Source organism: Dermacentor variabilis, chromosome 2 (genome assembly GCF_050947875.1).
Source record: "Dermacentor variabilis isolate Ectoservices chromosome 2, ASM5094787v1, whole genome shotgun sequence".
NCBI lineage: Eukaryota > Metazoa > Arthropoda > Arachnida > Ixodida > Ixodidae > Dermacentor > Dermacentor variabilis.
The window spans coordinates 37,452,747-37,477,322 of record NC_134569.1 but is presented as its reverse complement, the minus strand read 5'-3'; the positions used below and the strand labels follow the sequence as shown (position 1 = coordinate 37,477,322).

The window sequence follows — 24,576 nt, the reverse complement described above, 5'->3', positions numbered from 1 at the left end:
TCGAAAAGCGGCCTTGGCGATCGAACACTTGGTGGCCTTGGAGTTAGCAGCGCAATTAACGCCATAGTCTCAAAGCTAGTGCGGCGGGTACCGAAAGATTTGATACCTCGCATATCGAGGTTAAAGCGCTAATCACCATTGTTCGGCAGGCGCCGTGTCTCCTGTATCTTTCGGAATTTTTAATGTTATTTTTGGAAAAGCACACATGGCGGTTTTTATACAGGTTGGAGTTCTTATTTTCGCTGTAACTTCCGTTCAAGGATGGAGTTTTAGCGTGCGTGATCTACACCATGGACTATTTATTTATTTATTTATTTATTTATTTATTTATTTATTCATTCATACTGCAGCCCGTTAAGGCTATGGCAGGAGTGGGTGTACATGCGAGGAAAACTGATTAGGATATGCAGAAACAAGAACATAGAAATATAAAAATGTGAAGGAACTATACATCAGCAATAGCATTTAAAAATTGAGAAATGGGTAACAAACGACCTTCGGCAGGTAACAAATTCCACTGTTCAATCATGCGGGGAAAAAAACTGTATTTGAAAGTGTTAGTGCGTGAATGGAGTGGTCTGATATTAGAGGAATGATAAGCTCTAAGACTATGAATGATAAGACTATGAAGGACGTCGCAAACGGGATGCATTCGCGTATCTTTTTTTTTTTTTTTTTTTTTAGCGTGCACCCAAAGCGTGGTACACGAGCGTTCTCTCTTTTTTTTTTTTTTTGCAGTCGCCTATAATATCGCAATGTTGCGGCAGTGGCCGGGTATTGAACCCGCGACCTCGTGATCAGGAGCAGAGCGTCATAGCCACTGCTGCGGTGATCCACGTTTAATTACGATACACCGCTGACGAGCCCCAGCGAGTCGTTATCAAAACCTGAGGCGTGACAGGGAGAAATTCGCTGGTATACCGTCGCCGCCCATCTGTCGCTTTTTTGATCGCTTTTCTGGCTCGCGTAGCTTGATATTGGTCAGGAGAACATGTTTGGCGCTTAAGTGTGTAATTGAAAACGCATGTATTCAACCGTATAAACAAGTGACGTTATATACCTGAAAGGACCTGAAAGGCCATGTGAAGTCGGGGGAGCTCATCAGTTCTGTTCTACGATAGAGACTTCAAGCAGTCAGGAGTAGCGTGTGTGAGAGCGTAACTAAGAACGTGAAAACGACGTAGCCACGCAGTTTTATCACTACAATACCAGCAAGCCTATAAGCGAGCACACTTGTGACAGCATTAGCTCTTTGCAAAAAACTTTCTCTTCGAATTCGATGGACTCTCTTAAGACAAGTATTCCGTGGGGGGCGTAAACCTTCGTGGTAAAACGCTACCCATGCTCCTATTTTAGAGATTTTCTTCACGTAGTATACTTCGTCGACACGACACTAAAACGATCGATTAAAGCAATAACGAAATCAGTCCTAGCATTTAAGGAAGGCTTGCGTTAGTAACCGCCAGCTAAAGGGCAGAAGGCAAAGCGGCGCGCGCAGATGCTTCAACACCCAACAGCTGTAACGCGTGTGGGCTATAACTGGCTCAGATCTGGACATCCCTCCATGCATGTATTTTCCCCGCGAGGCGACCATTTTAAATGGCCGTATACATATGTGTGGAGTGCTATGCAACGCTTGCTCAAGCCTGATCGTTCTGGCAGCTGCTTGATCGTCAGGGCGCCCGCCATCACGCCGCAAAGTCCTGCAGGCGACGGGCAATTCAAATGACAGTCACTCTTATCGGTGTCGTTCCCCGTGATACGCTGTCTCGGCGTTATACCTACTAAGCCCCCTGTTATTCATCTTTTCCCCCTTCTCTCTGCTTGTCTCTGTCGTCATCGGCACTTCCTTGAATGCATATACTAAGCGTAGTTTCCCTGGGGCCGCGCTTTCTGCCCCCCCCCCTTTTTTTTTTCTCTCTTTCGTCTTCGTTCCTGCGAAGTTCATTGGCGTAACACTGTGTGACGTAGCATGCGACATAAGAATCGCCGTGCAGCTGCTGTTCTTGCCTGTAGGTCGGCGATAGCTGGAAGCTGTGCCGACCAGGTGCGTTATTTGACGTGGTACGTTAATGGGCTCTTTCTGTTATGAGCTTAACTGAAGCACTTTCAAAAATCTTCGTAGCCGCTTCCGCTTGCTGGCTGTTTAACACGGAGACCATATGTTTGCCCTATATGTAAGGAAACGGTTTCTGGAAAGCTGATATTGTTAGTATTATTTTTTTTTTGTCTTCTGGGTTACTTGGGCATTTGTTTTTATTGCGGGTGGCTTGTGCTTGCGCGATTCTAAGCGTGCACCATTGTGCTTTCTCTACGTGTAATATAGTGTGCAAAGAAAGTCTTTGCGCGCGTGACTCAGATGCTTTTGTACGGGAAATTTACTTTTCGTTGCTCGGCTAACCACAAAATTGAACGCACCTGCGGTTGGTACGGCAGTTTTACTCCACGAGGAAAAAAAATTTGTGCCCTTTGACCGCCGTTAGAACGGTGCCGCTTTTTATGGGGATTTCATTACCCTGATAAGAATCACGAATCTCTTGAAACTCGGGGTGGTTTCCCTTAGAGCAGAACCACTGGCTAGCTATAGTTGCGATTCGAGCGTTCAGAGGACATATCGTATTTAGTATATACGAAAAAACTGAATCTGTTATTTAGGGAGGCTCCATACCGTTGAATAACAGGGGTAGCTGTTTCAAACACAAGCGTAGGGACAGAGGAGAAAAATGTGGCGGTGCTGTACGTCAGTACACGGCATAGACGTCAGTGGTGGCCTCGCAACAATGTCACTGTTGTGTAGTTTTTGTTCAGTGCTGCAAACGGAAACGTTCGCTTCAAGATCATGACGGTTTTATGAACACCATGACGTTCGGGCTTTGAAATGAGGCCGTGTGTTCTTCTAAAGTGAAAGAGGACAACTCTTGGAGCGATATTCTGCAGCGATACTCGTATGTGGACATAAATGGCTTCTGTCCATAGCAATGTACTAACGTACCCTGCATTCACGGTGACCACTGGTACATTATACGGATGATGACTCCGCGGGTGTCAAAATTCGAACATATATTGTACAACGTGGTGTAACACGACGCGTTCGCCATTGTGCCGATGCAAGAACTACACGGGCGCGCTTCGTGAACGAGGCAGTGTGTAGCGTGTGACAGACCTTGCGACATCTCCCCGCTCCGATGGGTTCGTCTTCTGCCTTGCCTGCTTTAGCGCTCGAGCGCAATCCTTTACGGCGGCCGACAGAAGCCTGGCGGCCTTGCATTTTGTCCATATATGTCTTTGTCGCAGTGCCTTTGCCACAAATACATTATGACAAAAGCATCGCGATAAATGGGATCGCGGAGTCGGCGCCTCCGGCAAGTCAGACATGCATGAACAGACAGCAAAACCACTTTTAACGTGCAGGTGAAAAGTCTTGTCGTACGTCTGTCTAATAGATATTGATTGCTATCAGTAATGAGTTGCATTGACCTGCAAAGCTGCTGCATATCACCATCTAGCTTGTCGCGGTAGTGAGACCCCGTTCAATCCACGATGGAGTGACGAGCCCGTGCTCAAATTTGCTGTGCGAGATGTGATAGTACAGCAACTTAATATGCAAGCTTGCACCCGAGAAACCTTGTCTCTGGAGCCGTATGCTCGCGTCCATTTTGGCAAAGTCGCATCCGTGCCAAACCCGAATGCGATGTTCGCGTATATTTGCTGCTGTACTCGCGAAGAAATTCCGTTTAGATGAGCTGCATCGGCTCCATAGCTCGGCGCGTCAAGTTTGTATTAAAAAAAACAAAAAAACAAAACATAAGGGTGTTATCACCTCTGCCATATATGTGACCGCGGATGAATGTGACGTTCGGTATGCGGCTTGATATCGCGTTGCGAAAGGAGGATATATGTACACACTGCAAATACGCCTAAGGATTTGCTTGAAGGATGCGACAACGTGTGTTTCGCAAAACTGAGGCAGGCTGGCTAAGTCTTTTCGCTGTTCTCCCGCCTCCTTCCGCCCCCCTGTGTGGGGCTAATTAAGCTTGCATTGCAGCGCGTCGCTCTGTTTACCGAATAGTTTGCGAGTCGCGCTTGGTTGTTTGTCGCATAATTATCGTTACTCATCTCGTTGTCGCTATGCGAAGGTCTTTGACGGATTGCGCCAAACCGCGCGGCGTGCATTGCGGCCTGCAATGCACGCGCGGCCGTGCATGAAAACAGTTATTCGCGCCGCATGTTTAGCCTCGTTTGGTCGAGAAATACTGTGCGTTGAAGTATAATGATCTATTTTTGTTGTTGCTGCTTTCGGCGACGCGTCGACAACTGCGATCTGCTATATAGTACAAGGATAATTCGTGTAGCTCACGCCGCGATTTCCTTGTTCCCCCAACTCCTTACGAGCGGACCCATGACTCGCGTTCTTTTCTTCTTCCTTTTTTATTTGCAAGCCACGTGTTATCGATATATTCCTCGTGGTTGCTTTTAACGAGCGTTATGGAAGAATGTTTTTGCCAGACTACAACGAAGAAGAGTAGCGTCGCAAACGATCGCTGCATGCTGTTACTGCTGAGGAGCACATGACTAGCCCTAAACGTCCTGGCGATATTGTGCGCATTTCCCTCTATGTGATGAAATTATTCCAAGGTTGATGTTAAACGAGCGAGCGTACTGGAATGAGTCCATCTTGCAGCGGCGGCGGGTCGACGAGAGACGAAGCGATCATTATACGCGAGATGGTCGTCGTCTGCTCGGGTCTGCGCGACGGCTGCAAGCGTGCCGTCTGCTTGCAGGATGCTTGGAGTGCTGCCCATTGTTTGAGGCGGGGTCGTGTCCGCTTCTGGAGAGAGTCAGGCCGACACACACAGAGAAGCGCAAGGTGCGTTGTTCCGCGCGCGCGACGAACGATTGTCAATACAAAGCAGTTGCTTTCGCAGACTCGTGTACTCTTCCGTCGTGCGCTGTACTGCAAGCACGCCCGCACTCAAACGTGTCGAGGAGATATTTACCTTTCCGATGTTTCTATTGTGAAATCCAGTTGCGTACAGAATGCTACTGGTGCTGCTGCTCTCGCTCTCCTCAGTCACTCTCAGAGCACGCGCTCCGAACACGCTATCGTAGAGAGTGGCGACGCTATATTGGGAACATCGGTAAAACGGCGACCACGGGAACACATTTCTCGCAAGATTTTGGCGTTTTTGTTGTGACTGGTGTCCCAACGTAACACTTTGCGAAACAAAAACGGTGCTACATAAGCTACACGTAAAATTCCTTGCACACCTGTTTCTTTCAAAAAGATGCCTTCTTATCCTTTCCCTGCGCTTTGGAGTTATAATCTAACGTCTGTCGACTGCGTAGCTGCACTCTTGACGTCAAAGCGCCGCGCTCCCACAACACGTGGAAATCGTGCCAGAAGATGTATAGCCTTGTGTCGGCTTATAGTACCTAATGCAGACCACACATCCTGCACCCTTTCCGCATTTGCAAGTGCCTCATAATCAGATCGTGGTTTCAGCTCGTAAAACCCCAGAGTTTAATTTAACTCTTATGAACATCTAATCAGCGCTGGTCGACGGTGGCGTTTGACTAAAGATTGTGCGCTGCATGGTGCTCTTAGTTCACTCATGTGACTGATGACAAATGCGCATAGCAGCAAGTGATGTAAACGCGATGAAATCATGAGCATGTAGTCTTTCGGCAGTAGCAAGAGCAGATGCGTTCCCTATATCATTGGAAAAAGGTGTTCTGAACTACTTAGCAATCATAGAGACAATTGACGTCATCAGACGTGTGTAAAAGAGTGCGGAAGACCGTTTCTCTCTGTTGCGAATGGCGCCCCCTGTGGCGATTCAGACAGCTGCGTAACAAGAAACGACTCAGAACCATGGACACGTCGTAATCGGTAAATAAAGAAATTAACATTGTACGTACCATGTGTTGTGCTTCAGTGCACCGTTCAACACTACAAAACACCATCGCTTGTATGAACATACATCAGGGATGTTCTGCCTAATTTTTTAAAGTGAGAAACAAGTGGAATATTGATTTGTTAATCCAGCTTATCGGTCATATTTATTTTTGTCCCAACCTCACGCTAATCTCCGCATTCTCGCAAACGGCCTAATCTTTGGATATTTTTTTAAATTTGTATGTTGGACGAAAATATATCTGCGGAAAGCAGGACAACAATCATCTCTAAGGCTAGCCTGCATGATGGGGCCCTACAGTCCATTTATAAGCCGATTTGACGCATAAAGGTGTATACATGCAATTAACCGCATGTGCATACATCATTATGATGTGCTTATACATGTGCTGGCCTACCCGAGGATGCTAACTGACAACAATCGTTTGTTCTTGGGGTTTGCATCGGGGAAGAACAAAATAGATGGCACGCCGTCGTGCTTCCTTTCTCTTTCTTTCTTTATTCCTTTCTGCAACTACGCGATTTCTTTTCGTGGAATCTGAGCAGAGAGGTGGCGACATCCCGTTTATAATACCAGACTCGATATCCTGTTATCGCGGCAAAAGAATCTGCCCTTTCTTCTTCACCGTACCGGCACTCCATGCCCACTGCCCGGTGAGAAAGCTCCGTCACAGTCATGCATCGCAGGACCGTGACGGCGGATCGGCTCACGCGCTTTAGCGCTCGTAGACGGGTAGTTGAGCGTGTCGTGGTTGTGCGTTGCCGTACTCCCAAGGTGCTGACGTCAATGCGTAATCCAAAGCGACTCCCAGCGACCGTCGTGTGAGCAGCTGCAGCCGCCGCCACTGCGACTGAACCCGCCACGGAGCCGCGATCACGGTTATCGTCTCAGCAGTCGCTCTTACACGGTTCCGATTAAACAAACGTAGGCAATGAGTGCTGCACACACTCTCGTCTTCTAGTTTTTATCTTCTTCCAGTTTGCCTCTCTCCTCCGTCTTCGTATTTCGTTGTATATGCCAGGACGTCGATGGGTCACGAAAGAGATTGCCAGTTTATTTGGTTTGCGAGTAATTGGAGACGGTATTTGTTACTTTTGAGCATGGTAATAAAGGCATTCTTTATTTGCAGTTTTTTGTCTTTAAAATATTGCCCCAGATGACCAATTCGCAGATGACGTGTGCTCTATGTGCTGGTAATTTTCGGCACTCTACGAACTGTGAAATTCACTGCGAATAAAGAGCGTGCATAATATTTTCACATGAATAGTTTAATTGCGAAGTAGGTGCAACCTTGATATATCGTCACATTTTACGGCATGACAGAGGCCCCTGCACACCGCATGAAAAAAATAAATAAAAAGATAACAATAAAACAAAGTGCTCTTTGCCAGAATATATTCGGAAGTACTAGGGCTGGCGATGGAGCTTGGATACGTAAGGGCAAGGGAGTCGCACGGCAGTAAAGTTTCAGTGTGGCTTACCCCCTTCGCCGCAGTATAAGAGCACGCATCTGCATGAGGTAGTGCCCACGAGAGACCCAAGCGCCATTAGCGGCAGTCGGGGTAGCCTTTGCTAAACAGTGTGCAAGTGTGTCGAATGCGCCTCTAAGTTCTGTTTACTCGTTCATGCAGAATCATGACGTGCACATACCTTTGATAAGTAATCCTGAAGTGTCGCTGCGCGGCGGTGACCTCTTCCACGCACTGCTTCGGCCTCCAGTATATTGACATCAAGGCGCGATAAAGGTCGGTTGTCACCGCGGTTATGTACGTTTCACTTTGTTCACGTTCGTCGCATTGTTATTCTACTCAACCTGACTGCTTTTGACTGTTTCCCGCAAGATAGACTCGTGCGACGTGACAGCGTTTGTATAATTCTGCTCGTGAAACGAGACCTATATAGGAGTCTGTGCCGCCAGTTTCACTTCAGCAGCATGGTAGTCCGGTGAATACAATGCGTGTTCGTGGGGCTCGAGCCGCAGTCAACGGGCAGCTTCTCGTAGCGCTGCCCCTGCGATGCCACGGGCCCTGCTTCGAACACGTGAAGGCGGGCGTGAAGAAAACGCGGGTTGCCGATGCCCTGCGAACTCTCCTATCGTTCACTCTGCTGCCGCACGGCGAGCCTTCGACAGAAGGATGTGGCCCAGAGGGTAACGTTATCGCAGCTATCATTTGGCCCAATATAGGCACATCGAATTTATTCGGCGGGACGTTTTCACTTCTCAGCAGACCGATCTCACGAGGAGTTTTACTTCGCCGCCGCTACAGTAAAGCATGCTATTAATAGTACACTTAGCGGGCTGAAGGGAAATTAAGTAAGTACCTAGACAAACCCGCTCGAAAGCCCGAGGGAGATGGGAATGAAAATATTTTACACTCAGAGTATAAGCTTGAGCAGATGCAGCCCCGAACTTTTCTTTATAGTTCACTGATAAAAACCACAATGTGGCTGTATTGGACATGTACCTCAATGTTGCCTTGAATCCAAGCACAGCACCGAGAACTGTACTGTCGTCATGGTGCCGACAGGACCGCTGCGCATGGCGTTCTATATGCGGCGACATTTGTAGCGTGCATACTTCTGAGGAAGATCATCGTGCTTATACTTTAAAGCGTGTAAGAATAAACAGGAACACAGAGACCGCCACAAGTTTTTCTACGTTCTAGTTGATGTTTTACTCATACCGATCAACAAAGTTTGAGGGGGCCGTTCTGACGGCCAATGCCTCCGTGCATGTCCTCCATGGTCAGTGTGCTCCGATCCGACCATCTTGAGACTACCACCGTGGACAAACTAAAGGTAAAAAAAAAAAAAAAAAACTGCGTAGGAAGTCTTTCGAAAGTCGTAACTCCGGAGCACGACCCCTCACCGCCATTTACCCAGTCGACAAAGGTGGTACATAGACCTCACGCTACGCGTACAAACCTAAATTATGCCGACGTCACACGAATTGACTAAAGCGGAAATGCCGCAACTCGTTCGCGTTTTGCACGACGTACGTCGTGCAAGAGTAACAACCTATACCATTTCTGGGTCCGGCGTATTTCTAAGGATAAAAACAAACAAAGAAAGAAGACGGTGCGTGTCGTGGTTAAGAGGAAGCTTTAGCTCGGGCCCAACTCCGACGCGGCCTATTCAAACACAGGTAAAACGCAGAAACGTTTTTCTGAGATAGCCTCTGGACCGGTTTTAATTAAATTTGTTGCATTTGAGAGAGAATGTTCAATTCTAGTCACTGTTGGACTCGGAATTTCGATTCAGGGCCTGATTTTTGTGAAAAGGAATATTCAAAAATCTGAAAGTTCGAAAAAGAAAATGAAAGCGCGAAGTTTACAAATTAGTAGCTCTGCATCAAGAACAGATATCGCGGTTCTGCAAACGGCATCCGTTAGATCATTCAAAGCGGACAAATTCGATATGTGAATTTATATCTTACGTGCGTTATCTTATCTTATCATACGTTACGTTGTGTACAAGGGTTCTGTAAAAAACCTTTATTTCCATTACTCAATTTTTTTTTAGAATTATGCGTAACATATCAGTTTTTTAGGTGTACCATTAGAGGCAATTCACATATTTGTGATATCATTTTTCGTTGCTGAGTTAGAGTTTCGAACTTGATAGTTACGTTTTCTGAAAATTTGGGATTTTTGCCAATTCTTTATAAAGAAACTGACGACCTAAATAAAAAAATTTGAAACCAACAGTCACTAGATTTTAAGTTTTTCTTTTAAATGCAACAAACCTTGTCAAATTTGGTGCAGTGGTTGCAGAGAAAAACGTGTTCTCCTTTTACATGTATTTAGATAGGAGCACCTGAGCTGAAGCTTCCTCTTAACCCGCCTCGGACGGCATGCTATTTTGCTTGCGAACTCTCTTGCGCCCGCGTTTCGCTCTGTTCGTCCTCTTTTAAACGGTTTCATGTGCGCCTGGACAAGGACGTTCGATTTCCGGGCAGACGTTAGCAACATCCCGGTCAAGTGTGTCAGCCGACGGCCCCGGTGAGGCCGACGTCCATCCTTCGCGTCCGTCCAGGTTTGACAGTGATCGCACACGGGCAAGTAAGTTATGGGCCGCGCGGCTGATTCTTGCCTGTCCAGTCGCGAAGCGCGTCGAGATAAGGAGGTTGACCTGTTGGCCAGAAAGGGAGCTCGCAATATCCGCCCGGTGTTTTCACCCTTATCTCTCCCCCTGCACGGTGGTAACGCCGAGATGGCGGTGCCTCTTGGGTGGTTACGGCTCTCTTGTTTTGCCTGCTCCTGCAACCTTTTGGGCGCGCGTTCAAATAAAGGTGCGAGCCGAACGTCAAGCCATCGTTATCGTCCTCGACGGTCCGGCGATAACATTAGAATTCCGTGCGGAAACAAACGGCGTTGACGGTCGTCGCTATCGACGGGCATTGCCTCGGGAAACTACCAAGTCTGCGAGTGCTCGAGCACGTTCGAAAGCTTGGCGCACCGAAGTACAGACGCGGTTGTTTTGAGCTTCGGGTAGAGACCGTCCTGGCGGAGCAACGCGTTCCTGCTCGTTGGGAGGAGGTGTGTGGTCTCGGTATCACCAGAGTCCATGGAAGGACTCTGGTATCACCTAGGAAGAGGTGAATCAAAGGGTACCGGCGACGAATCGCACTTGGCCACTACTTAGCTGTACCTTTATTTTTTTTTGCATTAGATGCACTGCTTACCGCATGGTGTACTGGAGTAGTAGGACAAAAGGGTAAAAGCTCGCTTCGCACAGGCGCTGAGAGGTGGTTTATAATACTTCGTCGCATTCCCGCCGACGTTCTGTAAGTACTTTACGCGCGTTAACTTGCTGGAATGCGTTATAGTGACGTGATCATTCGTGATTACGCTGAAGGTATAGCTGCGTAGGAGTGGCCGTCATGAATATGAAGAAAATAATTGCTTAGGTAATACCGTGATTTCGCTTGGCAATCCTTAACGAGCATCGAACGTTTTCTACATAAACGAGGGACGGAAGTACCTACAGCGAGAAAATCGAGGTAGCATCTAAAGATGCTGCCAAGTGGAAAATAGCGACGAGTGAAGGGAGTCAGCCGCGTCTTTTTCTGTTTTCATTATTTAACCTAACGAACTAACCCGAAAGCAGCACCTGCTGCGTTTAAGCACCAGCAAATTTCGAATAGTGTTTCTCGGGGCGCTTTTCGCTGACGCGGAGGAGGCAACGAGGCGTGTCTTTTTTATATACAAAAGCCGTTTTGAAAGTGGTGCCGCATTACGTGGAAGACGTTACATAAACAGAAAAAAAAAGCGCGAGCACGAAACTGAAAGGGGGGGGGGGGATAGAAACGAGTGCGAGTTTCATCTCTCTCTCTCTCTCTCTCTCTCTCTTACACACACACACACACACACACACACACACACACACACACACACACACACACACACACACACACACACACACACACACACACTTTCCCAGGGTTGATAAGCGAATATGCTGGTGAAAGGGTGTGTGAGAGGGGTATAGGTTCTGCTTTTCCTTTGTTTGCTCCGCTGCTCGCGTGCCCGTTTTCCTCGAAAAACGCACTTCATCAACGGCGGAGGCGGCAGGGCGAGGGTGCGGAGCCCTCCTTCCTCCCTCCGCGAACTTCTCTGTGGGTAACCGGGCGACGACAAAAGGGTGGTAGCCGCACTGCGGTGTAATTGCCTCGGTGGCGGCGGCACGAGCGCCGACGCCGCGTAGCCGCCCGTCAGCTCTTCCCTGACGCCACTACTACGCTGCCGAAGCGGCCACAGAGCTGCAGCCAGTGGGCCCCGCGCGTCACGACGACGCCAGTCGGCCTACCTGTCTGCCGGCCGACGACAACGACATTAAAGAACGAGATGAGGAAAACTTCCCCGGGACCTCCCTCTTCTCCGCTGCTAGTGGTGTGGCATTGCGCACGTGCGCCGGTCGCGCTCTCGAGAGTGCGTGCGAAGAGTGGAAGGGGGGGGGGGGTTGGAAAGGCCCCCGCGGCGGCGATCGTGCGCGGTGTGCGGAGCAGCCAGAGGCCAGCCCCTCGCGCGACGCTCCTCTTCTCCGACCGACGTTCGACCTTCACATCGGCGAGCGAGCGAGGTGCACCTCCCGGCCCACCTCTCCGCCCGCGGTTGTGGAGAAGAGAAAACGAAGTAAAAGAAGAGGTTTAGTCGGTTCAGCGGCTCCTCGCCGGCCCGCGGGACAATAAATACAGAGACGGGGAAGGAAAGCAAGAAAAAAAAAAAAGAAGTGCCACAGCACACTGGCGACGACGCAAAAGAACAGCAACAGACAGGGAAGCCGAGAAGGGAAATAGCGCTGCCGTGGTGGTGGTGGCGTCTGTCCGTGGTTGGACTAGAGGTGCGCGAGAGAGGAGGACCCAACCCGGAGGCACGAGAAGACTTCGCTTTCGGTCTCGCCGGTCGTCGTCGTGGTGGTGGTTTCTGGCGCGGTGTCTTCGCCGCCGCCGCCGCCGCCGCTTGCGCGCGCGCGCGCGCTTTTCGTTATCGGTTCAAGAGGAGCGTGTAAACAGGAGCGCCACGCTCGAGGCACGCCCGCGTCCCTGGAGCGCCGCGCAGCACTCGACGCGAAGGAGAATGCCTGTCGACGCCGCCGTCTTATTCTTCTCCCGCAGTACTCGCCTCTCCCGGTGTTGTAGGTCTTATGCTCCTCGCAGCTGTGTGCAGTAGAACATGGAAGTGTCTCGCACCCATCGTCGTCGGCGGCCGTCCCATCAGCGCCAGAAGCAGAACAGCATCCGGCTCTGGGACCTCGGGTGGGGCCTTTGGGGCGCGTTCAAGTTCGTGCTGGCGTCGCTGCTCGGCTGGCCGCTGCGGCGCGCCCGTCTTCTAGCCGAAGGGCAGCGGTCCGCCGGCGACACGCCTTCCTCGCTGACGTCTTCGCCCGAAAAGCCGTCGTCGCTGCGGCGGGTCTCGAAGAGCAGCTCCAAGGCATCCGAAGTATGCGGCCGCTCGTGGATTACGTGGGTGGCAATGCTGGCCAGTCCTCGCGTGTGGCTGCGCGCCGGCACCGGTTTTCTCTGGTTGCTGGTCTGCCGCTGGACGTCGCTGATCAACTTGACCCTTCGCTGGACCTCCGCCTTCTTGGTCGTGCTCAAGGATGCCGATGCCAAGAGCACCCGGTGAGCAGCTAGCCAGTAGATGGGAGCGCGGGCACGTGGCGCAATGAATAACGCTGTTGTGGAAACGCTTTGGGCATTTGTTTGTGCAGGTGACGGAAGCAGTGTTATTTATTTTCTGTTTAGTTTATCGCTTTATTTATTTGGGTTTCGCTAGCCTGCGCCGAGATAGCAGTTGGGTCGGCCGGTGGTTTGGGGAAATAAATGGTCGGTGAAACCATCGATAGACCGTGACAGGTTGCGTCGAACGGTGGTGCATTTTGGTTAATGCAACGCGCATGCTCACTCACCGGTGGCATACCGTGAAGCTGTGAATGCTAAGCTGGAGCCTAATATTCCTTTTCCGGCAAATGGGCTCCATTTGTTCGTTCGGAGCTCCAGAACATGAAGTCCTTCCAGGTTGTTCTGGTCTTTCGCACTTCTTTCGCAAATATCATTGCTTAATTGAGAGTAAGATAACATTGTTAAGATGATAATAGATTCTTAAGGACCATTGTTCCAGCCGTCATTAATTTTTTATTCTTCTACGTTGTCATCGAAGGCTCACAAGTCAGAATAGTAAGCTGTTGGGCTAGTTGGTTTGACATGATGGTTTGACGCATCATTGAGCGTGCGGAAAGAATTGCAGTTGGCACGACATGCTAGGCTGAATATGTCTTGATGCAAATGGTGATTGTCGTTGTGACGCAGCATTTATTGCATGCTCTTAAGACAGTGAGCTGTTATCTCTGTGATCTTACGTGATAAATTAACGTACATGTGAGAGCCGGTGGCATAACTATGGGCCATGTTTATTGATTAATTTTCGCGCTTTTAAATATATGCTCTTTAATGCCGTCCAAACTTCAAGTATGACATAGTCGCAAGCAGCACAGTTAAATTTGTAATTGTTTCCTGCAGGATTTTATTTGATTACATCACAGCTCCCGTTTCGAAAATACCTCGAGCCTCTGACGCGGGCCAGGGTTGGAAAAATTAATCCTAGAGCTTGTCACCTTGGTATTTTTAGACGTGCCTACTGAATTTCAGTATGGGCATGTCCAATGCATTCCGTTTGGGCGAGAGTGTATACTTGTACATTAATCTCATTTGCTCTGTCACCCCGTAGGTGTTCTTATTCTACGCGATTTCTTTTAATGAAAATTGGTTCATTAAAGATATATAGCAAATCGCATAATTATGTCACACCAACTGGATTACTTTCAAAGGCGAAAGTTACTTGCAGAACGAATCGCAGTGTGATGTTAGTGAATTAACAAAGTTCTACCAATTCACTTGTTAAATATTTACTTTAAGACATATATATATACCGAATTCGGAATTCGAGCTGCGCCGGGCTGTAGGGAAGCTTTATCTATTTATCAGAAATACTGTGATTGGCACCCATTTCGAAAAAAAGTGTTTCCGAATCTGTGATAAAGGTACATTGATGTTCCAGTGAACCCGTGTCAGCACCAGGAGAAAAAAAAAAAAAAAACTCATTTCTGAGTCAAGTACCCTAAGGTGAATAATGAAAAAGTTATTTCGTGAGACTTTGCTAATGTGCTCGCATCACATGTGCACAGCGATTTGTCGTGCGAGTAATGTCAACCTCTTAATTTAATGCAGTTGGCGTGAAAGAATTTTGCCACCTGTCATATGATGCATTTAGCACATCAGTTTACATAAATAACACACCTGATATAGTGTGCGTAACGTTTAACGAACGTAATATGTCATTTCACATTTGCTTCCCCGTTTTGGCGGTTCTATGAATATAGCCAATACGGTGCGATAAGCAGACATATGTAGCCACTATTGTGCGGGCCTTTACGTGTATGATCTGATCTGCGGTCAGTGCTTGCATACTAACTGGGTGATGAAAATAAGCTCTAAGGGCTACCCGCGTTATCGGCGAGGTATACGCGCACACGCGTGGTTCAGGATGCCTTACGAATCGGCATGCTCACGGCATGGGGTTCAACCGTTTACGTGCCGATGCCGCGAAGCAGGAGTCGCGTACTAACGTGTGTTCCTTGTCGTATGACACTGCGATCACGCTTCTTGTTTTTGCTGTCTGGACAGTTCTCTCCAAAAGTTTGCAGGACGTTGCGTGCTTTCAAGCGCTGTTTCTGGGTTCTTTGGTCGGACACCCGTATCGCATCAGCTGGCGCGCTCTGATCTGCCGACGGGGAAGAGTCTGACTTGTCCCTCGCATCTTTGTAGCTCTGGCCATTCAGTAGGGCTGTAGCATAGTGGTCCTGTCCCAGCGGCATATATTGCAAATGTTGCAACGTTTGGTTGTATGGTTCGTTGTCAGCACGTAGTTTGGTCTTGGGAGGTTTTGAATATGGGACGGCGGTAGAGCCTTAGAGGGGACAACCTATAATTTTTTTGGCACCGGTATTACAACTTGAATTGGACATGAAAGCCCGTAGACTAACCTTTCTTCAACGTACTGTCTCTCGCGCTCAGTATTAGCCACAACGCGCGACCGCTCTGTAGCGCCTTGCTTTACCTCCCCCCCACCGCCATTCCGATGCCCCTTATCAATTAAGCAGGCGTTGTATTGAAAATTTACCGTGTGTTCTCACTCTACTATGATTTCGTAAGTCGCTAGTGGTCCGCTGACATGCATGGACTTTTTAAAGGTCGTTGAATTGTCCAAAACGCTCCTGTTTGAAGCGGTCACGCAAGCTATGCCGTTGTTGTCTCGAACCGGCAGCCGCATCTTTTCACCGAGTATGACATCTGCGGCAAGTTTCTTTTTCCTGAAAAAAAAAAAAATCTCATGCCATATAACTCTATCCTGCAAGCCCAAATGTATTGTAAAGAGAAATTGTCGCGGTAGACCCGGTCGTCCGCACGCCTCGCGCACGATGTGCCTGTCTGTTGCGGAAAGTTTCCGTCGTTTCGCAGCTTCCTCCTGTATATTGCAGCACCGGTTGGCTTAAAGAGAACTTACTCCTTCAATTTTTCCCGCGTCTCTGAGCATAAACGCATGATTTCTTTCTTTCTTGTGGTCGCTGAAACGCCTTGCTTGCAAAGGTGTCGCAGAGCGCGCGCCTTCAGAGCGAAGCGAGCGTAAACTTCGTAAGGGGGGATTTCACCTTCCGTCGCACCCTCCTCTTTCCTCTAGGTGCGTGGTGCCACATATATTTATTTGCCTCGGCTTATCGCAACGCTTTCACCCGTGGAGTTTGCTTTTCCCACGAGAGAGGTGTGTGTGTTTGTGTGTGTGTGTGTGTGTGTGTGTGTGTGTGTGTGTGTGTGTGTGTGTGTGTGTGTGTGTGTGTGTGTGTGCGCGCGTGTATGCCGGTGCGGGAGGAAGTTGCTTATTTGTGTCGCTTCAGCACCGTTACACATTCGCATGAGACTGCGTCTGCTTGCTTGCTCGCGTGCGGACTGGATAGCATGCCTGATTTGTGCATCTGTGTGCGCGTGCGTGCGGTGGCATGTTATAACATGCCGTCATGCTCCGCCGCGTCCGGTTACGCAAGCGAGCGCCAACCGCGGCAAGTAGGTTCTGCGTTCCTCTTTCTGTTCCGTACCAGATGTGTGGTGTCTTTATTTTGCCCGAGCTCGACGCGCCGGCACGACCTGCGTTCGATCGTGGGGCGGCGAGCGCCGCGTTGACCCAACGCGGGAAGCAACAAGCAGCAGTGGTTGCTGTGGGGAGGTGGGCGCATTTCATAAATCTCGGCGGCGTGCATCACGCCCCCCCTCCCCTCCCGGTTGTCGGTGCGCCTGGTGTGCCCTCGGGCGAGTTCCGATTGCCGAGGTCGACATCAGCGATGCGCTCGAGCCGCGCGTCCCCGTCGCCGGGCGTCCTCTTCCCGCAGGAGATTATTTGCATCCGCGTTTTGTGCCGCGCGCGCGAGCGTGTGTTTGTGCGCCGCTCGACGAGTTCGGCGCTGCTGCGTGTCGTCATTAGCTTGGCCCGTAATCGACAGGGAATCGTTATTCGCGCCGCTTTTCCCGATACGTGCCGCAAATGAATGCCGCCTCTGTTGCTTCTCCTTTTGTTTTCCTTTCCTTTAACCTTGACATCGTCGCCGGCATGTACTGCGCCGGTCCCTTTCCGGCCCCAGGTTATCACTCCGTTACGGGGGCTGTGTCCTGGTGTGCTACTCTGGACACAGTCGCATTCTTTTGTTTGAGTCTGTGAGCATGCAACCGCTCGCCAACCTAATCAGGACAGATGGGATGGTGAACTCTACAACGGTGACACTCAGAATAAACACTCCGGGACACAGGCTGCTGATTTTCCAATAGCTTTGGGACAGTCTGGGGATACACGTGACTCTTCCCGTAGCCCAACTTTGGTTCGTCGCGGGTGTCCCGTGTCTCTACGTGGAACACTGACTGCTTTCGAAATCAGCTGTGTTGCTTCCTTCCATTGTCCGCCGGGCGTATCGCGACATCTGGGATATCCTTTTAGCTTTGCATGTACTGCGATTTTCACGCGAATCGACTTGTGCCCTTCAGTGAGACATCAAGGGTAGCACTAACAGTGGATTACGTGGTGTCGGTGGTGTTATCGGAGCTCCTGACAATGAACGCCGTCAACGTGCTCCTCTTTTGACGGAATACTGGCGCCACACCACGGGAGTATCGCGCCTTGACATTAGCCACATTGAAAAGCGCCTGCCACTCGCGGATCTCGCTGTAGGATTCATTAAAGGCATATCGCCTTCTCTGACGTATCCATACTGACGCATTTTTGATTTAATATCACCCGCCTACGCGCGGGGGTGGTATGCAGCTATTGTTTGCTTGGTTGTCGAGGGCTTTGCTGCTGGCTATAATGACAACGTTTTGGATACCTTGGCAGGAGATACGCGCGCTTGCAGAGGAAATCCGCACATTATACTTGAATTCGTGTGCGGCACTGGCGTATATTTACTTTAAGGGGAATAAATATAGTAAACTAGCGATAAAGTGTCCTTAAGCACTCTAGCGGACGTTTTGCCTCTCTCTTTGACCCGTGAAGGTATACGTTGCTCCGTGCTGTTCCTACTGTCGCTTGTAAACCTACTTTCTGTCCCCTTACCTCTCTATTGTAGGCTAGAGGAACCTGCCTCTTCCCTGCCCACTAAAGGAGTAAGCTGACGTGACATGATTCGATTTCTTTCTATTCCTTTAGTCTTTTTAGTTAAATAAAGGTCTAAATCTTCGCAGATTTCTGAAAAAATACTAGCAAGCGCCAGAGCGTCCTAAGTAATTAACTCTAATACTTCTTTTGTACGAACCAATCTCGGTACCCAGAGGGTGCCTGAGCCATGACCTCACTATTTTGGCTCGCTTCGTTCCTCTAATCGCTGTAGTGTGGTTGCCACACTCAAACGCAGTCATACCCGCGCGCGGCGCTCTTTGGTTATTATTATTTTTTAAATGAGCAACACCATCGTATCTAGGGTTATTGCTACGCGACGTCAGCAAATTTTGCTCTCCGTCGTTATATCACGATTATTTCGATGACGCCAGGCCTGGCAATTCGAGACAACTTAAGTATCAAAGTTTACTTCCATACTAAATTTGTCTGTTTGATCACCATCAATTTTACTTGCGAGAGAAGTGCGCGATAGTTCCTATACAATCTCGAAAGTATCTGTCACTGGCCTCTCCCTTTCTTGGGAATCATATTATACTACGCATTCCGCGAGGCGCTGTCTGTTGTTGTAGATATTGTACAACTTCATGATGTCTGTATTTGCGTGTTTCTCGCCTTCCGCGGTATTGTTAGGCTGTTCTCTGGCATATTAGCTGAGTGGCTTCGGCGTTCTGATGTCGAGAAGAAAGTCGCAGGTCGAATTGCCGACCGCAACGGCCTTATTCGGATGAGGGTTGGGTGCAGATGCACGCATGTACTGCGGTTTTGTGCGCGCGCTAAAGAGCCCCGGGTGGTCGAAATAAATGCGGAGCCCTCCGTTGTAAGGCCGCTTTCGTAGATCCGGTGTTACATTGGGTCGTTGAAGCCAGTCAATAACGTGCGAGTGTGTCAGTTCGCACCTCGTGAGTGTAATGTATAATGATTCACCAATGAGCCTAGCAAGAATTTATTTCTTCAAATAGTTTTCGCCGTTGTCTGCTGCTCCAGGTCTTCGAAGGTACGCCACGCCATCGTATATTTTCTCGCGCGTTCTGCCGCCCACACGCGAGTGTCAAGAGCTTCTCTGGCGATGGCCCATTTTCCATTCGGCTGGAGCTTCTAAATTCCTGGCACGCGTTTGAATCGGCGAACGCGATCACTTCGCCGTTAACTTATTGTAACACGTTCGGGCACTGCGCTTCGCGGGTGCTGCGTGGTCAGATCAGTGTGACATTCCTGTCAGAACTACTGCATCTCTTCACGCTTCGGGTAACTCGTGAAGCGAAGCGCTAGCGGCGAGCATCGCGCGAGCCGTGCAGAATGAATAAAGTCAAAAGAGAGAGAGGAAGGAAGGACGGAAAAAAATTTAATGCGCGTGTAGTGGAAGGAACGCTGCCGTGCGTTTGCGCAGCAGGCACTTTGCTACCGGTGCGGGTCGACGCCGCCGTCGAGATCTGCCCCTGTTGCCGCCGTTTCGTTTTTTCCCCTTTACCGCTGTACTACGCGCAAACTTCCCCCACCATGCACCTTTCGCTTTCTTTGCCTTCCTACATATCTTTGTTTCTTTGGCTTTTGGTTTGATCTTTCTTTTTTTTTTTTTTTCCTTGCCCTGCGAAACGTCGTTTCCACGTGTCTCGCGCCGTGACGAGCCTTGGTGGTGGCGAGATGTCTTTTTGTTCGCGCTTCGTGCAGCGCCGGCTGCCCGCTTTCTTTCTCCTTTTATTATTATTATTATTGTTATTATTTTTTTGTCTTTTCGCCGGCGCTGTCAGATACGTCCTGTAGCAGTCGTCGCAATGACTGTTTCCCGCTCTGAAGCACCGAGTTGGTAGAAAGTCGAGAGCGTCGCGATGCGCTGCTTTGACCAGCCGCCTTCTTGCAGTGATCATTTTGTTGCTTGACCCGCCGCGGTGGCACAGTTCTTCGAGGTTGCGGGTTTGGATCCCGGTCGCGGCGGGTGCCAAAATGAGAAAAGGCTCGTGTACTAGACTTGGGTGCACGTCAAAGAACTCCAGGTGGTCAGAATGAATTCGGAACCCTCCACATCGGCGCCCTCGTGATTTGGGACGTTAAACCCCGTGAATCAACCTTGGTTGCGGGCACATCGCAAGCTCATGCACAGACCGTTGTAGCTGGGAAGCGGCGTTCGGGTGGCGGTCAGCTGAACCAATCAAACGGAATGTGTTATGAAAACTTACAGGTCGCCGTTTTTGTCTTTAGGACACCCACCGTGGTGGTGTAAAGGCTATGGCGTTGAGCTGTAAAGGCGAAGGGCGTGGGATCAAATCCCGCTGCGGCGGTCACATTTTGATGGTGGTAAAATGCAAGAATGCCCGCGCATGGGTGCACCTTAAAGAGACACCAAAGGCAGCTGTTAAGTCATGCTAAATTTATTCATCGATGCACAAGAACGTCTAAGGCGTCAATGTTATCGCGAACAGAGTTTTAATAAGGAAATCGAAGCAAATACAGGACACGGTTTGCGCCTCACCGGGGATGCATTCCAGTACTATAGCCCGGTGACGTGGGCACTCGTTATAATCTGTCACTAATAATCAACCTTTCCTAATAAAAAGATAATTGCATTGCATTATAAGACTGAAGAAAATGCTGTTTATTCGGTTCTATTCGATGTTTAGAAATATAATTCCTTGACGTTACCCTTGACCACGACGCGGGCGGTCGAACGGTTTCGTTTTCGCTCAACCCTGCGCAGTCCGCCCTTTCGCGTTTCATTAGTTCCCTTATCGCGTAGTCCTGCGCTGGTTTTGCTGGCTCGCAATGATCGTACGAACTGCAAGTAGCAGAGAATTGCACCTCCATGTGACGTCGCGAGGTGCCCGACCTATACGTGAACGGCCCACGCCACTTGACCGAAAGCAGCTGCAGCGGCGAATCCAGCGCTTCAAAGCGTTTCCTCCATTGCCGCGTGTGCGTTTTGCGCAAAACACCGTAGCGCTGTCTGTGGCGTCGTTTTACTCACCGACGGCAGTAAAGGGCAGTGATGGCGTATGCGACGTCGCCACCCCCGCCCGGCGGTGGGCGATTTCAATTGCGCTAAAGGTTACGCGCACCCTCCAGACGTGATTTTCTCTGAAAGGAATTCTCTTGTTCGCACGAAACAAGCGCTGCGAGGTTTATGGAGCGATATTTGAACACCCCACGTTGACTTAATATTTGCCTTTAGTGGTCCTTCAAAGAACCCTAGGTAGTCAAAATTAATGCGGAGTCCCCCACTACGGCGGGCATCGTAATCATATTGTGGTTCCGGCTCCCTGCCTTTCCTTCCTCCCTTCTCTCTCTCTCCCTCTGTCACATAAAGCCCTGATTTATAAAATGCCCCACCCCCCCTCCGATGGTATTATTTGTTTGCAGGAAGAATGGTGAAACCGCTGTGGTTGCTTAGTGGCTGTTGTGTTGCGCTGCAAAACATGACGTAGTGATCTAATTCCGGCCATGGTGGCCACATTACGATGGGGGCGAAATGCAAAAACACCCGTGTACTTAGATTTAGGTGCATGTTAAAGAACTTCAGGTGGTCAAAATTAATCCGGCGTCCCCCACTACGGCGTGCCTCATAATCAGATTGTGGTTTGGACATGGAAAACCCCACAATTTTTTAAAAGTATGGTGGATTCATGTCATATGACTATTTAAAAGAGATCTGACTAAACATTTACTCTTCTGTATACATTCCTTTGATGTATTGCTGCCTACAGTCCTAAGTGGCGTATTTATGCATACTTTCTTGTATCATCTTCATGGTGTTTAATGCTTACTCTAGCTTTATGTACTCCGGGTTACAAAAGCAGTTTTCAGCCCTGAAACTAACCAATTTCTGGCAGGTCTTGTTTATAAAAGCATTTTCTCAATATGGTTGCTCCTGCTAGAATGGCAACTTGTAGAGGCGCCGCTCAGGTAAAAAAAAAAAAAAAGGGCGGGTTAACTTTAATTTGCAGCTGGTAGTGATTGTTTCTTTTCTGTGGTAGCTTTGTGTTAAAATTTAGAATGGTGCAATAAATCTATGAAACCTGCTTAATCATGTTCATCCGTGTATAGAAGAAGACTTGGTATGAAGAATGGAAATAATTTGCAAGTGAGCAGTGTCCCAAGAACAAAAAATTTTTCCTTACGAACAAGCCTTCATAATATGCCAAGTTGCAGTGGCTTAGTTTTGTGTATGATAGGTTGCACTGTCACCACTACTACTGTGAAAGGGGCCCTGAAACACTTTTTGAACATTGTAACAAAAGTGTTGCCAATCTATTAACGAGGCCCCTATGAACATGTGCACGAAATATTATTGCACTGCATGCAACAGGGAACTTAAGATCTCGTATCAAAAGCAGTGAAAAGACGCTTGCTCTTGCATCCGCAATGTCGTCGTAGAAAGCTGATGAAAAACAGTTGGCAGACTAATGCTTTTGGCTGATTTCGTGATCGTGAGAACATTCTCACTAACACAAAATTGCAAATTTTTAGTTAAATAAATGAAAAATATACATGTCTGCGACCTCAAAAGGAGAGAAAAGTAATTTCATCTTTGCATGCACGTAACTGCATCTGCTGCATGTGGCCTCTGAGATGGCAGTGATGTGCTGCATAGCCTAGTGTACCATGGCCGCCACAGGGTGCTGCTACAATGCTACAAGCTCTTTCGCCGCAACGACACTCAACTTTTGGCCGGGGCATTGCCCTCTTGGTTTCTCCGCTGTGTAGCTTCCAGTGCGCTGGCAGAGGCGAAAGAGAGAGAAAACCGGGCATCGGTGCAAAAAATCCACTTATAGTTGAAGGATTCAAAAAATTTTCATGGCAAGAGATTCGTGGGATGATGTACTTCAATAATGAGGCCATTCTGTGATTAGTTGGAAAAGTGTTTCAGGGACTCTTTAAATTAAAGATTTGACTTTATAAAGCTACCCAAACGTAATTTTAAGCTTTATAGTTGGCTTCCAGGTTTTCAAATCAATAAGTTATTTATATTGAAACTAGGTTAAAAAGCTAAGTAGGGGCTGTTACTCTCTATATGCTGTGCGGTACTGCACCATACAAACATTCCTGTGAGGAAAGGACGACGACTCTTTAAAAGATCAAGACATGAAACTAAAAGCTGCGGTTACACTCCAAACATGGCTCTCATCTTCAGCAGTTGGTGCCTTTGCATTTCTAACACAGTATGACTTTCCTTCTTATGGGGGTCACATCTTGCACTACATTTCTTTCCTCGTTGTTACATATCCTTATCACTAATAGTCTGCAGCCTATATTGGCAATGACCGTGAAGGCAGGCCACAACCGTTTGCTTTTCCTTGTGAACCACCATCCTTCGCTCAAGGTCGTTTCCTCGAGTGCACCGATAATAGTTGATTGCTGATGTATTGAGCACAAGATTATATTGGCGCATCTCGTAATTGAGGTTGTGCACTCTTAGTCTAGCGTTTCTCGAATGACCTTCTTGATTGTCTGCATTTGTACTATGGTACTGCTCGCTTCCTTATTGCATGTGCTTCGCTGTTCTAGAGTGGCCTGTTCAAAGAGGATTCACAGACCAGTAAGGAACACTGGCAGAAGCTATAAATTATTTTTTTGGGCTCTCTAGCAAGTTTCAGAAGAGTTATTCTTGCAATCACTGAGATCTGTGCAGCTTATAATTTGAGTGGAGCCTACAAACGAGAGGGTGTTGCACTCTTTAAATGAACGATGCTCTTCCTGATTGCTAAATTACTTTCTTGTAACCTCTGCACACATGGCTCATGAGTCTTTGTAACTTAATGTCCCAGTAAGCATCAACTTCATTTAACAGATTACTGTCGCTTGTGTTTTGTCCTTGAAATATTTTTTTACCTAGAGGCATTCTGACTGCCTCTGTAATATATGACCATTCCTTTTTCTCTTTCCTTAGTTCAGATGCGTTCCTTTCATTCTGTGAAGCTCTACTGTTGACGCGCTGTCGTTCACTGATGGCACAGTGCAGCTAAGGAAAACTTGTAAGGTCAGTGCTGTTGTGAAGGTGTAGTGGATACATCAGAAGAAGACATGATAAGGCTCGTCTGTAATTTGAATACATCGGTTAACACTTCTCTTGTACAGAAGCTGAAAGCCTGAGACTTTAGTGCAACATCTTCACTGTTGTCCCAGCTGGTCAACATTATTTCTCAACTATGCATCGCTGCTTATCTAGACCAGCGTTGTTACACCAGGCTTTCCACCTTGGGTGCGCAAGTCATGCTGAAAGTGGTAATATTTAATTTGAATGGCTTTTAAAAAAATTTGACTGTGAATGATCTGTACACATATGTACACACTATCGAAGGCATTGCTTGTATGCAATTTAGCAAAAAAATTACGGCAGAACTAATCTCGTGATGGGGGGGACTGTTGACGGTAATGCACTTGGCATTCTGAAAGTTTTTTTAACATAAGTAACGTATACAATTGCAAAGTACACACTTTTGGGACCGAAAAAATTA

The 24,576-nt window shown here is 48.3% G+C and overlaps 1 protein-coding gene across 6 annotated transcripts in view; it reads left to right on the top strand.

The window, feature by feature from the left end:
- Positions 1–24,576, top strand: part of LOC142571636 (uncharacterized) — a 105,890-nt gene that overhangs the window by 31,864 nt on the left and 49,450 nt on the right. For 2 of the 6 annotated variants that reach the window (XM_075680149.1, XM_075680148.1), the window contains exon 1: positions 11,656–13,038. The exons of 1 other annotated variant lie outside the window; for it this stretch is intronic. In XM_075680149.1, the coding sequence (XP_075536264.1) occupies positions 12,590–13,038 (449 nt within the window). In that variant the 5' untranslated portion in view covers positions 11,656–12,589. Of the gene's footprint in view, positions 1–11,653; positions 13,039–24,576 lie in introns of those variants that run through there. 3 more of the 6 variants (XM_075680152.1, XM_075680150.1, XM_075680151.1) reach the window with 3 other exon arrangements.